This window comes from Cinclus cinclus, chromosome 4 (genome assembly GCF_963662255.1).
Source record: "Cinclus cinclus chromosome 4, bCinCin1.1, whole genome shotgun sequence".
Classification (NCBI taxonomy): Eukaryota; Metazoa; Chordata; class Aves; order Passeriformes; family Cinclidae; genus Cinclus; species Cinclus cinclus.
In genome coordinates, this window is record NC_085049.1 from 829819 (window position 1) to 842161 (window position 12343).

The 12343-nt window shown below is 38.3% G+C and overlaps 1 protein-coding gene across 1 annotated transcript in view; it reads right to left on the reverse strand.

The window, feature by feature from the left end:
* Positions 1–4451: 4451 nt before the first annotated feature.
* The window catches only part of AEBP2 (AE binding protein 2), a 42804-nt gene continuing 34912 nt past the window's right edge, over positions 4452–12343 (reverse strand). Inside the window, exons 6-9 of the mRNA XM_062491576.1 lie at positions 10554–10621; positions 8357–8470; positions 8033–8099; positions 4452–6724 (exon numbers count right to left, since the gene is read on the reverse strand). Of these exons, the coding sequence (XP_062347560.1) occupies positions 8045–8099; positions 8357–8470; positions 10554–10621 (237 nt within the window). The 3' untranslated portion in view covers positions 4452–6724; positions 8033–8044. The remainder of the gene's footprint in view (positions 6725–8032; positions 8100–8356; positions 8471–10553; positions 10622–12343) is intronic.

Below are 12343 nucleotides of genomic sequence, written 5' to 3' on the forward strand. Positions count from 1 at the left end.
AGGAAAAAAAGAGAGGTCCAAGGAGATAAATACATCAGTAACTACTATGAGCAGTTTGTACAGCTTGTAGTAATTACCCAGATGAGACATCAGCCAAGGTAAGCTTTTCTTTGCACCTTTCCTGCACAGCAATTCACTTCTGAGCAAAAAGAAATGCAGTTTAGTTTAACACAGAGGCCACCTTTTATCCACAAACCAGCTCTCTGAAATTTTTAAAACACACACACAAGTTATCTTCACCTGCCCATTTTAAAAGCTATTTGTAACTAGTCAATGAGATGTAAAGCACACAAAGAACTACCATACCACCAGCATGGACTTGACCTGCAGAGCCTGGGTTTGTTACAGCCCTGGCAGCAAATCCCTACAGCTCTGCCCAGGAGGAGTCTCCACACTCTGAGCTCTGACTGTAACATCAACCTCCGTTCTCCAAATCCATGACGAACTCTGAAAACAACTGCAGAGGGAACAGCTACAACAAAACTAACACGATCCTCCTTTCCTAAGGCCCCATCAAATGTTACTGACTGAGGAAGCACAGGGGCCTGGGCAGCAAGGACACAAACTCAAGGATGACTGCACAGCCCAGTGGAAAGGCAGCAACACCACAGGGTGGCTCTGAGGACGGAGGCAGAGGACAATTTTTAATAAGTAATTACACGTGAACTTGCTCACTGTCAGCAGAATGTCTCCTGACATCCTTTTCTGCCTTACTACCTCCTCACTTGTTTAAAAAGAATCCAGCTGCAGGCAACTGCTAATTAAATACTTGGGCTTTCAGCTGTAGTTGCTATACGCACACATCTGCTCTGCAATGAGCAGTTTTAAGTGTAATTGACTCATTTTCCATGCTCTAGGAAAGAATATTTATGACACGAAAGAAAAAGCAAGCAGGGTCCAAGCCCCTGCCTTGTATTCACCAGAAAGTAAAAGCTGCAAAGTGTTTAAAGTTAGAACTGTTTAAAATACTTTTTTTGCTTAGGGGCAGTCTTGAATCCCACATTCCAAGGCTTTGCTCCCAAAATACATTCACTGATTTTTTGGCCTTGAAATTATGTAAATGCAACCATCTATTTCAGTGCCTAGACATGTTTAAGTGGCTCACGTTGAGCATTCTGCCTTAAAGGAATCACATGCAACATCATGTTCCATTCCCCCTGATTTCACAATGTGTGTTTCAGACAAGAGATCTGAACAGAGGCAGACAAGTCAAACCTCCAGAACGACGTCCTAAAGTCAACGAGGCATTGGTCAGACTCCGTATGTCTGCAAATCCCACTGAGCCACACGAGCTCAGGCACCACATCCCACGATGAAACAAGGCAGGGAACATGACTGAGCAAAGACACTGAGAAAAAGGAGATCTCACCATCTGGATGGGGCATTCAATTCCTACTCCTATGTCCTACTTTCAGCTGGGATGGGGTTCATTGCCTTCCTAGCAGCTAGTACAGGGCCGGTTTGGATTTGGGATGACAAATGTTCAGCCTGCAGAAAAGGAGACTCAGGGGTGACCTTCTCACCCTCCACAGCTCCCTGAAAGGTGCCTGTGCTCAGGTGGGGTTGGTCTCTTCTCCAGGCAGCACTGACTGAACCAGAGGACACAGCCCCAAGCTGTGCCAGGGGAGACAGAGGTTGGGTGTTAGGAAGAAGATTTTCACAGGAATAGTGATAAAGTACTGGAATGGTCTGCCCGGGGAGGTGGTGGAGTCACCTTCCCTGGCTGTGTTTAAAAAACACACTGGATGTGGCACTGGGTGCCATGGTCTAGTTGAGATGGACTTGATGATTTGAAGGTCTCTTCCACCCTGGTGATTCTGTGAATTCTGTGATTGTGCTGGTATCACACTGATCTTTTTCTTTTTGCTGAGCAGAGCTCACACTCAGTCAAGGACTTGTCAGCTTCTCATTCTGCCCAGCCAGGGAGGGGCTGGGGGTGCCCCTGACAGAGCCAGGGCAGCTGACCCAAGGGATATTCCTTTAGCATTTCACAAGTTCATCCTCTTCTCCAAGCCTCACCCTTGGAGACAGTCGGTAGCCCTTGATTAGCCAGAAGGGCTACTGGATCTCTGTCAGAGGCACTTCTTCACAGTAAATCTGGGGGGATCTCTCATCCTCCACTGAGGCTACAAACACAGGCAAAACACCAAGACTAAACGATATTCAATCTGACAATTCTTTTGAACAGCATCCAACAGACAGGACTCAAATCTCCTGTACACAAGCCAAGCCAAGGGGATGTTATCAGCAATTATCTCTCATTTGGGAAGAAATAAACAGATTTATCACATTACTTAGTATTTGTTGCTTTACTACTGAGGAGGATTAACAAAAGTTCAAAGGGCCAGTTTTAGAATTAGGAAAAACAAATAATGCAGCATCAATCACAGCACATTAATCTTCACAAACAACTGCAGGACTTGAATTTATCCAAAACCAGCTGACAACCAAGAGCCCACTTTTTGTATGCAATCAACACGATTTTATTCTCTTTACTCTTTGAACTACCTCTCCTTACCCCACGGTACAGACACGTCCTGATTTTAACTATTCTCTGGACAGGAGCCAGAGATAAGTGCAATGGGTTTATGTGGGAGAGGAGGGAAATGAGCCTTAGATCTCTGGACCCCAGTTCCTCCCAGTCTAGAGCTGGGCTCTGAACCTTCCAACAGCCACCAAACCACAAGAGCAGCATCTCCTCCTTCCCTTCTCTATCCAAGTCTGCAGCCCAGATAACATCCCCTGATAACAGAGAACACCCCACGAGCTCAGCTCAGCACCAGGAGCCAGCACCCAGCTCTGCCATCACCCCTCCAAGGACAGCAAGCTGCTAGACATCAGAACTGCTTTCTATTTTTAAGTAATTCCAGAAACTACAAATTAAACTGCTTTGAGGTTGCAGTTCAAGTTTTTGTGTTGCTCGCAACAGTAGTGCAGGTGGTGCTTATCTCCCCCTCCCCCAAAATATAATACAGAATGTTTAATAAAAGTTGACTCAACAAAGTTTACCAGAATATTCTTTGCCTGGAATAAATAAACATCAATGGCTGAAAGAAGCCATATATTCAGCTGCTTCTTTCATAGCCAACTTTGCTATCACATGGTTTTCTTCTGTTGCACTTGTCATACATTAATATGACAAGAGGAACACTTAGGACAGGTTCACTCACAAATTTAAAATGTCGAGGCAAGAAAGCATTAACTGAGAATAAATCACCAATTTCAGACTGAAGTATGAAACAAGACCAGTCTTCTGCATTAATTAGTACACACACAGTACTGAAAAGCTAAAGGGAAACAGAAATCAACCACTTGAATTTTTATCATTAAAAACAATGCAGGTTTGAACACAATCCACCTGTTTGTTCCAAATGAAGCTAGTCCAGAATTAATGCACAACTCAATTTGAAATGACTGATATAATTACTTCAAGGACCATAGAGGAAAAATATAGTGCAACCCATTGCACATTTTGGCCAAAATCCGAGAGACCCACAGTAATTTCAGAAATTATATTCAAAGTAAGAAGAAAATTGCATTCAAAACAGGAAAAAGAAACAATTTGTTTCCGCTCTGTCTTTAATAAACAGATTATTAATGTGCTTTAGCAAACAGTGAGATGTAGTATCAAACAATCAGCTGGGTGCTGTGCCCAAACGCCAGCAAGTTTTCCCACACAGGAATTTCCATCCACTTAAGCAACAGGCAGAGCTGCTCTTTGAGCCCAGAACACAATCCCTCACTCCAAAATCCTGTTATTCCATTTTAGAAAACTGCACCATTCAAGCCAACACATTTCAAAAGAATGGGATTTTGAACACATATCTGTGTGTGCTGCAACTCCCAAAGAGTGTGACTTTCAAGGAGCTGACATTTCTCTACAAAGAAAACAAACACTCAAGCTGGGAGGGAATGAAATCTGTAGATGTCTGGAAAACCTAACATTAAAAAAATGTTCTCAAGAAAGACAGGGAGAAACCTTGAAATGTTACATCCCAAACATCCCAAAACAAAGCACATGGAATTACTTAAAAGGGGAGAGGCCAAGGATTTCAGAAAACCTTTTCAAGAGTAGGAAGAAGATGATTTCCAGAACAAAGGGGTCAGCACCCCCCAGCACACCACGGCAGCTCCACGTACCTGCAGTTCCAACAAAAGGGAAATCCACCCAGGGGCACACACAAACTGCAGCACAGCTTCAGAGAACAGGACTGCCATTCGAAACAAAACGCCTCCAAGAATTCCAGAACTTGTACAATGCAAGTAACTCTCAAGCATAAATAGCTTTAGCAATTCACTCTGACAACTACGAGGTAAAAACCAGTCAAATGTCCACTTACCTTGTGACTATTATGGAAAGTTTAATTAACTCCAATGTATCCATGTCTTCACAGATGTTTTTTATTTAAACTGCTTTTTCCTTCCAAAGCAGAAATTCTGCCATGAGAACACCAGATAATAGTTTTTTGAAACCCAGGAAAAGTCACATTTTACATGAACGCCACATTACTTGAATCCATGAACTCCCCCTTCTGTAAAGGTGTGTTATAAAACTTACAGAGGAAATGGTATCAGTTTTGCATTTGTTGTTGAAAACTCCATTGAAATCTTACAATTTTGAAGCTTATGAGGTTTGTTTGCTTTGTTTTATTAGAAAAAATACTCAGGCAATGTCTACAATCATCTGTCAATTATAAATGACTTACAAGAAACTCATGAAGCAATAAAATTAAAAAAATACAAATACAAACTATATCTGAAACACTTCTATTTGGCAATTTTATAACAAATTAAAAAAAAAAAAGAAACAAAGATTACGGATTACTTTATAGGTACAGAAAAAGCAGTAGGTGAAGTGCTCAAGCAAAAAAAATAAAAAACCAAAACACTGCATTTTTTCCAAAAATAAAGTCACGTCACTACAGATTTTATGAATAATACCCTTATTAAACAACCATTCCAGAACATCTTATATTAGTGGTGCTTTTCATCTGCACTTCATATCGTTGATAAGATTATTTTTTTGTGTATATAAGTAACATTTTTAACCCACTGGAGCTAAGCAAGACACGTGTCAGTACCAATGCAGAATGCATTTGTATTACATTAGGATATGCTCACTTCTGCAACCAAAGGGTTACTTTAAGTTTTAATCTATTTAATAAAAATTTAGTGTAAAAACTGCTGGTTATTAGTTTCACTGTAGTAAATTCCTCCCCAATAAGGAGGACTAACTCTGCAGTTTGACTGCATATATCCATACAAATTTTACATATTAGTTCCTTCCGACAGCAAGGAAAAAACTAATTCTGTGTTCACTATAATTAGAAAGGAGTGCCATGAATTAATTATGGGTACTATTCATCCCTCTAAGATTTCTGGGAAGGATGTTCAATGTATTTTTGTTCTTACAACAGATACTAACAGTAGTATATAGTCCCTCAGGTATGTAAAAGAAGGGGTTTTTTTACTGTTAAGGAAGGTGCTTTTTTTAAACAATTCTTCTGGCAGCACTAGTGAATTACAATATCCTTCAATATTATTTCTACCGTAATATATACATTTTAACTTTCATGCCTCTAGAAAAACATCTACAGTACATTTCATAATATAAAAATATATTACAAATCTGCTGAAATATTTACAAGCAATGTCCTATTATCTATATGCAACATTTTTGTCTCCATACAAAGACTAACAGGTTAGACGCATCTCTATTTGTCAGTTAAAAAAAATCCACGGCTCCTTGCTTATTAAGCAAGAAAATGATTTTACTTTCCTTTTCAAAGCCAACTTTGGTGCATAAAGGATTGAATTTCTAGATTAACTTTCTTTAAAAAATACCATTTTCTTTACATCTAGAAAACATTAGGCCAAATAAAGTATACTTTACAATTGAATGGGGATCCTAGAGGGCCAAAAAAGCAAAATAAATCACCAGTAACACTGACTGCTTACAAGGAGGTTTTCCAAACCCCCCCACTGATAGGAATCACATCAAAGCAGATCTGATTAACACACTACACGACTCCTGCAAAGGGCTCAGACAGACTGCAACACTCTGAACATCCTGCCACTGCACTATCTGTACTCAGGCTGGCTGGAAAAGACAAGCATTCCATCAACATCTGTTTCAACATCATAATCCAACATATCTGAGGGATCTGCAAAAGGACACGAGGTTACAATGACCAATGATTACTATCCACCATACTCAAAGGGCAAGAGGAGAATCCCTGGGCAGCTGCTCTACTGGCTGCCCTGTGGGACATTCAGGGGTCTTGGACAGGAAGCCCAACAAGTTCTCCTGGGAATCGGGAGGAAATGGTGATGGTTACTTTTTCTTTTCATCAAATATAGACTACTGTATTCACTAAAGAAAAAAGCAGCTTCAAGAAGCAAGCATGCAAAGCCTTTTAGCTGTTCCACTAAGTTGCCAGAAGAGTGTTTGCTCAGTCTCCCACTGTACCATTCCATGAAAATGTGGATATACAGTAATATATTAATATATTCCACAGAAGCATCAACTTCATTCACAGAATGTTTACACTAAGCATAAATATTTCTCTAACATAAAAAAAAGAAAAAAAAAAGAAAAAGAAAAAAAAAAGATGGGATTTGACTAATGTGCAACTTTATTTCTAAATCCATTGTCAGTGACTAAGACTGCAGGTGTCCCCACTTGCTTGGTATTTACCTCTTCAACCTCTTCTGGGGCATTGTTCTGTAAAAGAAGATGGTACAGCTTTACATTAAGGCCCTGTGATGTGCACATCAGTCAGCTGAATGCATTATGAAATCATGACTATACAAAATCTGCTTTCATTTGATTAAAGCCAAAAGCCAGTTCAGATAATCTCATAAAAGTGTACATTCCAGATAATTATTTCAAACTTTCTATTAAAGCATGACATTTTAGCATGATGATAATAATAGCTGCCTCTGAATTTCTTTAACTACCTTTTATCTCCTGCAAAGTTTTGGTTTTCAAATTTTTATCATTAAGCTCCCTCAGCTGGTCCCAAAAGCTCATTTCAATCACAGACTGATCCATACTGCTAAAAATAGAATACAACATTACATGTGGGGACCTTCATTTCATTTGGGAGAGGTAGAAAGGTTTGCTAATTCTTCTCCAAGGGCTTAATCCAGAGATCATTAAATTTTTATTTTAAAAAGCTGTATTTTTCTTTTCAAAGCAAACTAATCTAGCAAGCTCAGCAGAGGTAATCAATATAGAATTATTAACACCTCAATTAGATTATATAAGTCATTGTGTTAAGCAGTTTTAAAACACACAATCCAATCTTGCCATAACATTATTATGATTTTACCATTAATAGCAATGATTCATAGACTAAGGTAAGTATTTAAAACACATTTACAAAGACAGCAAATGCAGCAGGATTGGTTTTCACATCATAAAGCAAGTTTTCATTAATGTGATTAGTGAAATACACGGAATGTTAAAGGTGAACTGAAAGGCTTATTGCATTTTATTTCTTTATTTGAAAGACCTCAGATTAGTGTTTTATTTACTCCTTGAGACTCTTGCTCACTGGATGTTAAGGAAGAAACATCGGAACGCTGAACTTCTGTTATGATAAGCTTTCTTTCCACAAGCCATTTTCGTGGATTTTTAACATAATCACATAAATGTCTCTATGGATGCTCAGAATTTCAGAATGAATGAAGCATTTCAGATTACCTTTAAAAACTGTACACACAAAACCGTGGGTACTGACAATCATGGGAGAGCAGTAATAAAGGGGTGGGGGAGAATCAGGAAATTATTAGAAACCAGATGGATTAGAAGCCAATCTGAGGGCCTAAAAACAGAAATGTGAAAGTAGCTTAAGGATAAGTAACATGGATTGTTCCCTTTTGTCCCCCTATGAAGAATCTTGTAATAATAATAAAAAAAACCCAGTACTTGAATACAAGTACAAGTTTCAAGGTAATACTGCGTGTATTACAGCTGAATATAATATGGAAAGATAAATTTGGACTTTAAAAAAATTGGTATACAAACCAGTATGTGATCTTAACAGAAGTGATCTTTCAGGATTCCACTGTATGTACCTCCTTTACTAGAATTTCTGTACACCAAGCACAAAAAAGTAAAATACACTTGGTAAATACACACATTCCCCGTTTCTCAGTCACTAGAGTTTAGTTCAAGAAGTAACTCTGAAATAACTTAAGACCTCAGAACTTAACTCCTGGACGTGTACAGTACCAAGGCTCCCTGATCTGGTGTATAATACATTAGCAATCCTGATTTTCCAACGTCAAAAAGTTAAGTGAGGCTTAAGATTACATTCAAGGAAAGAAAGTTTCAAAAGTAAGAAGTTACCTGTAAATGTTTGGGTCCAGAAGCAAGGCAGTATCTTTTGGTAGTTTTGATAAATGAACTACTTTAGTTTTTAACTGATGTCGTTCACTTTCATTTACCCACACATCAGGCAGACTATGAATAAATAAATAAAATAAAAATATTCAAAAAAGATCAACTGTTTTTCTTACCATGAAATTATGTGGTAAACTAGTACATATGAAGCAATTTTCACATTTCCCTGGTTAAAATGCATCTTCACTGGAGTGAGGAAAGGCAGCCAATCTTTACACCTTATACTTCCAAGTTTTTCAGGTTCTCAGTTTGAAAAGACACTGAACAGAATTTAGATTATTCCAGAAGGATATTCCAGGTGTTCAATCATAATGGCACTACCTTCTCCACTGTAACAATTTAATGTGAAAATGGGCAACAGAAAGAACAACCAGACTGTTGAAAGTAATTTACTTTACTAGGTAGAGATTCTTTGATTCTGTTCAATTAAAGGACAGGCTACACTGCAGGCACTGAGCTTTGAGTTACACTAATCTGCTTGCTCCAAGCTCAAAGGTTTCCAAGACAAAATGCTCCAAACATTGCTGAAGTTAATTATTTTATTATCCTCTTCTCTGGGTTTTTGGTGGGGTTTTAAAAATTGTCTACATGTCCTAGAAGCCAAAAATTAACTTCAGGTTGGGGGATGAGTTTGTAATTAGGTTTGTAATTTGTCTTAAGTTTTTGAAACAGGTTTCAAATTGAGAAGCTAAACACTTAAAACTAAATGTAATGGGTTTTTCTCTGCAAAACCAAATTTCACAGGCTTTTGCAAATTATTTCACTGAATCTGTATTTTGCAGATTTCATTTTGTATGAAAGTCAGCTGCAACTCAAATTCAATTTTTTTTGGTAAGCCATTTAAAACACAAAATGAAACCCAGAACCTCTAACCCAGCAGGAAAAGGAGTTTCTCCAACTAAACCTTTCAGATGAAGGAGGAAATAAAAAAAAACACAACAGGGTAGAGGGGTAGGGAGAACAACCCAGCAGGCAATCCACTTATTCACTAAGTCTTATGGATCACGAAAGGTGGAAAAACATCATACAAGTGTTTTAAATAAAGCTAAGAAGCAGTTTTTGGACAACCAACACTGGGAAGACATTTTCAGTAGCAAATGTATGCTCAAGATACAAACAAAGCAAAAATGAAAACCTGTCCCGTGCAGAGATTTCAAATACACAGAGAGACAAAACTCAGTAAGCTGATTTACTGGCAACAAAAATAAATTCCTGCTCTTAACAAAAACCAAATCCAAGAGAACAACCCCCACCCCTCCAGCCCACCAGAAGTGATTTCCCTCTTGCAGAGCACTTGTTTTAACTTTTCCTGACCAAAGTCCTAACCACATAGATATCCTGGAGAACTTCTCCATTTCTCAAGACTCAGTGCAGATTTTAAATGAGTGTCAGCCAGGATGTGTGCCAGGACACCCCTGCTTACACAGAAAAACCAGGATGAACTGAACACTCAGTAATTCAAAGTTCCATCATTCAGTGCCTGGAATACACACTCTAGCTAACCTAAGCCAACCAGGATGCAACAACACAATTTACAACACATTATTCCTCTGACCTACCCAACCAAATCTGAATTCCTTTGGGAATGTCTTAACATTACTGAACAACCTGTCTTCTCCAATTCTAATACTGAAATATCTGCAAGAGCAAAACACTCATTCGACTCTGTATTAAAACAAAAAAATTACTATTTTCTTTATTTTTCATGCTCCCAGTGTTGCATACTTCTTAATGCTTATCTTAATATAAAACCAACTGTCTTTATCTGTAACACTTTTAAAGAGAGTAATTTCTGAATGCTGTTAGATATAGTACTACCACCTGTCCTAAAAGGAATCAAAAAAACTGCCAATTTTATAAGAATATTTTAGTTTTCATCTCTCAAGATGAATTGAAATTTGTGACAAAATGCAATAAAAATACAGAAGCAAATTTAACTGAACTGGTATTAGAAACTAAAGACTTGAAAGTGAAACTCAAACTGTTTATTAATTTCTAAACTTCTAAAATACTTTTTGAAAAGCATTTTTAAAATATTAACTTTAACTCAAATATTCAAAGGCACAAAATAATTTAGCAACAGTTCATTGATCCCACTGTAAATCCTTCCCCATTTAAGACATATCACTAGCAATATACTCACATGTCCTCTGGTGTCCAGTGAAGCAAGAGCTTTATTTTGCCAGAATCTTCTTTTCTTTTAGCTATTACCTATAATCATGACAAAATCGTAATTAAAACCAAATCACAGATTTTTAACTCAAAGGTTCTTCATGTCCCACTAGACATTCAGAGAAAGCAAACTGTTTCACTCCTTGAAAGCTGTGTCTGCAATAAATATGCTCTAAAGACTTAAAATCGTTTTGCAAAGAACTTGAGGCCCCGTTAAGTTTTTAAGTGAAAACCACAATTCAGCCAGAAGATGTACACTTAACACAGCTTTATTTGGAAATATTCTTCCTATACTATCCACATTTCCTGCACTGTTCCAGAAACAAAAAGGAAATGCAAAAGAAACCTGCATCAAAGTTCTCTCAAACCAGACATGGAGTTTTGCTGACCTCTTCTGGAAAAAGAAAACAATTTCACACTGTAAACTGGCAGGCATCTCACAGAATTCATCCACTGCCTACAAAGTTTCAACACACTGAAACAACATAACTACTTAAAATACACAGGGCCACTGAACTGAAATACCTAAAAAAGCTAAAACCAAGTAACAGTTCAGTGTTCAAATGTTTTACAGAATTAATCCAAGCCACTTCAAAGCCTTGGGGTGGCATGACAGTCTAACCCATAAGTCACATTTCTAAATCAGTGTAACATCTGTTCCTTACTTTAACCAGACGTGCTTGGCTTTCTCCACCTAACAATTCAGAGAATTAAAATACAAAGAATTTGACTCAATGAAAAAAAGCAAGCAGAAAAAAAATCATAATCAAGTCAAAGGTGTATTCTGAATGGTAAGCACATTTCTCCAAAAAGGCTTTATTAATGACTGCATTCTAAATCTCTCCCTATTTACCAAGAAAAGGTTGTTTTAAAAAGTATATATAAATGAAAGGATGTGCCTTTTCAGAGAACATGCAAGGTACCTACAGTGACTGCTTAGAAATTCTTCATATTAGAATATCTGCCCTAAAATATACTGCATCATGCTGACATTACTCTTATGATGTGTAAAACAATAAAGTCACATAATTTATGTCTGTTTTCAGACAGCATGGCAAATTCATCTTCCTATTTTCCACCTCTCAAATTAACGTCTCTGATAATTACACATTTTTTCTTCATCTGAAGATGGACCACACAAAGTTATGATGCCATTTAGGCAGTCACCATTCAAATCCCACGTGCTTTAAGTGATACAAAATGGGTGTTTGCATCACTAGCTCATAACAGTGCACGGCCACAAAACAGCTCCTAGCCTACCTTTTCTTTTTAAAGCTGATTTTAGGCCGAGTCTCATCAACAAAGCTGATGTCCAGCACACCAAATCAGAGCAGCCAAGTGCAGAGTGGGGCTGGAATCCCAGAGCAGTTCTCCCACTGCTACCCCCCCTCTCCCACAAGGGAGGTCTAAGCAGTTTCAGATCTCATCAAGCTCCAGCCATGACAAGTGACACATGCATGGATGAGCTAAAAGGATTTTCACCACTTCCTTCAAGTTAATGCCAAGTGCTTTTAGAGCAGATTCCTCCCTCCAATTCCACCTCCTTATTAATTATTCCAATGGCCAGAGCTGCCCTTCCACAAGTGAGCAGAGTGCCTGGATAACCTTGCAGATTAAAGCAGGCTGTGAATGGAAGAGAACCTGCTTTACTCAGAGCACTGTAAAACCCACACTTGCCAAGGAAACCAGCATGAGATTTACACACAGCAACAGCTGACCCACCTGCAATCTCCAGCTGCAGCTGGTGCAAAAGGTACACAA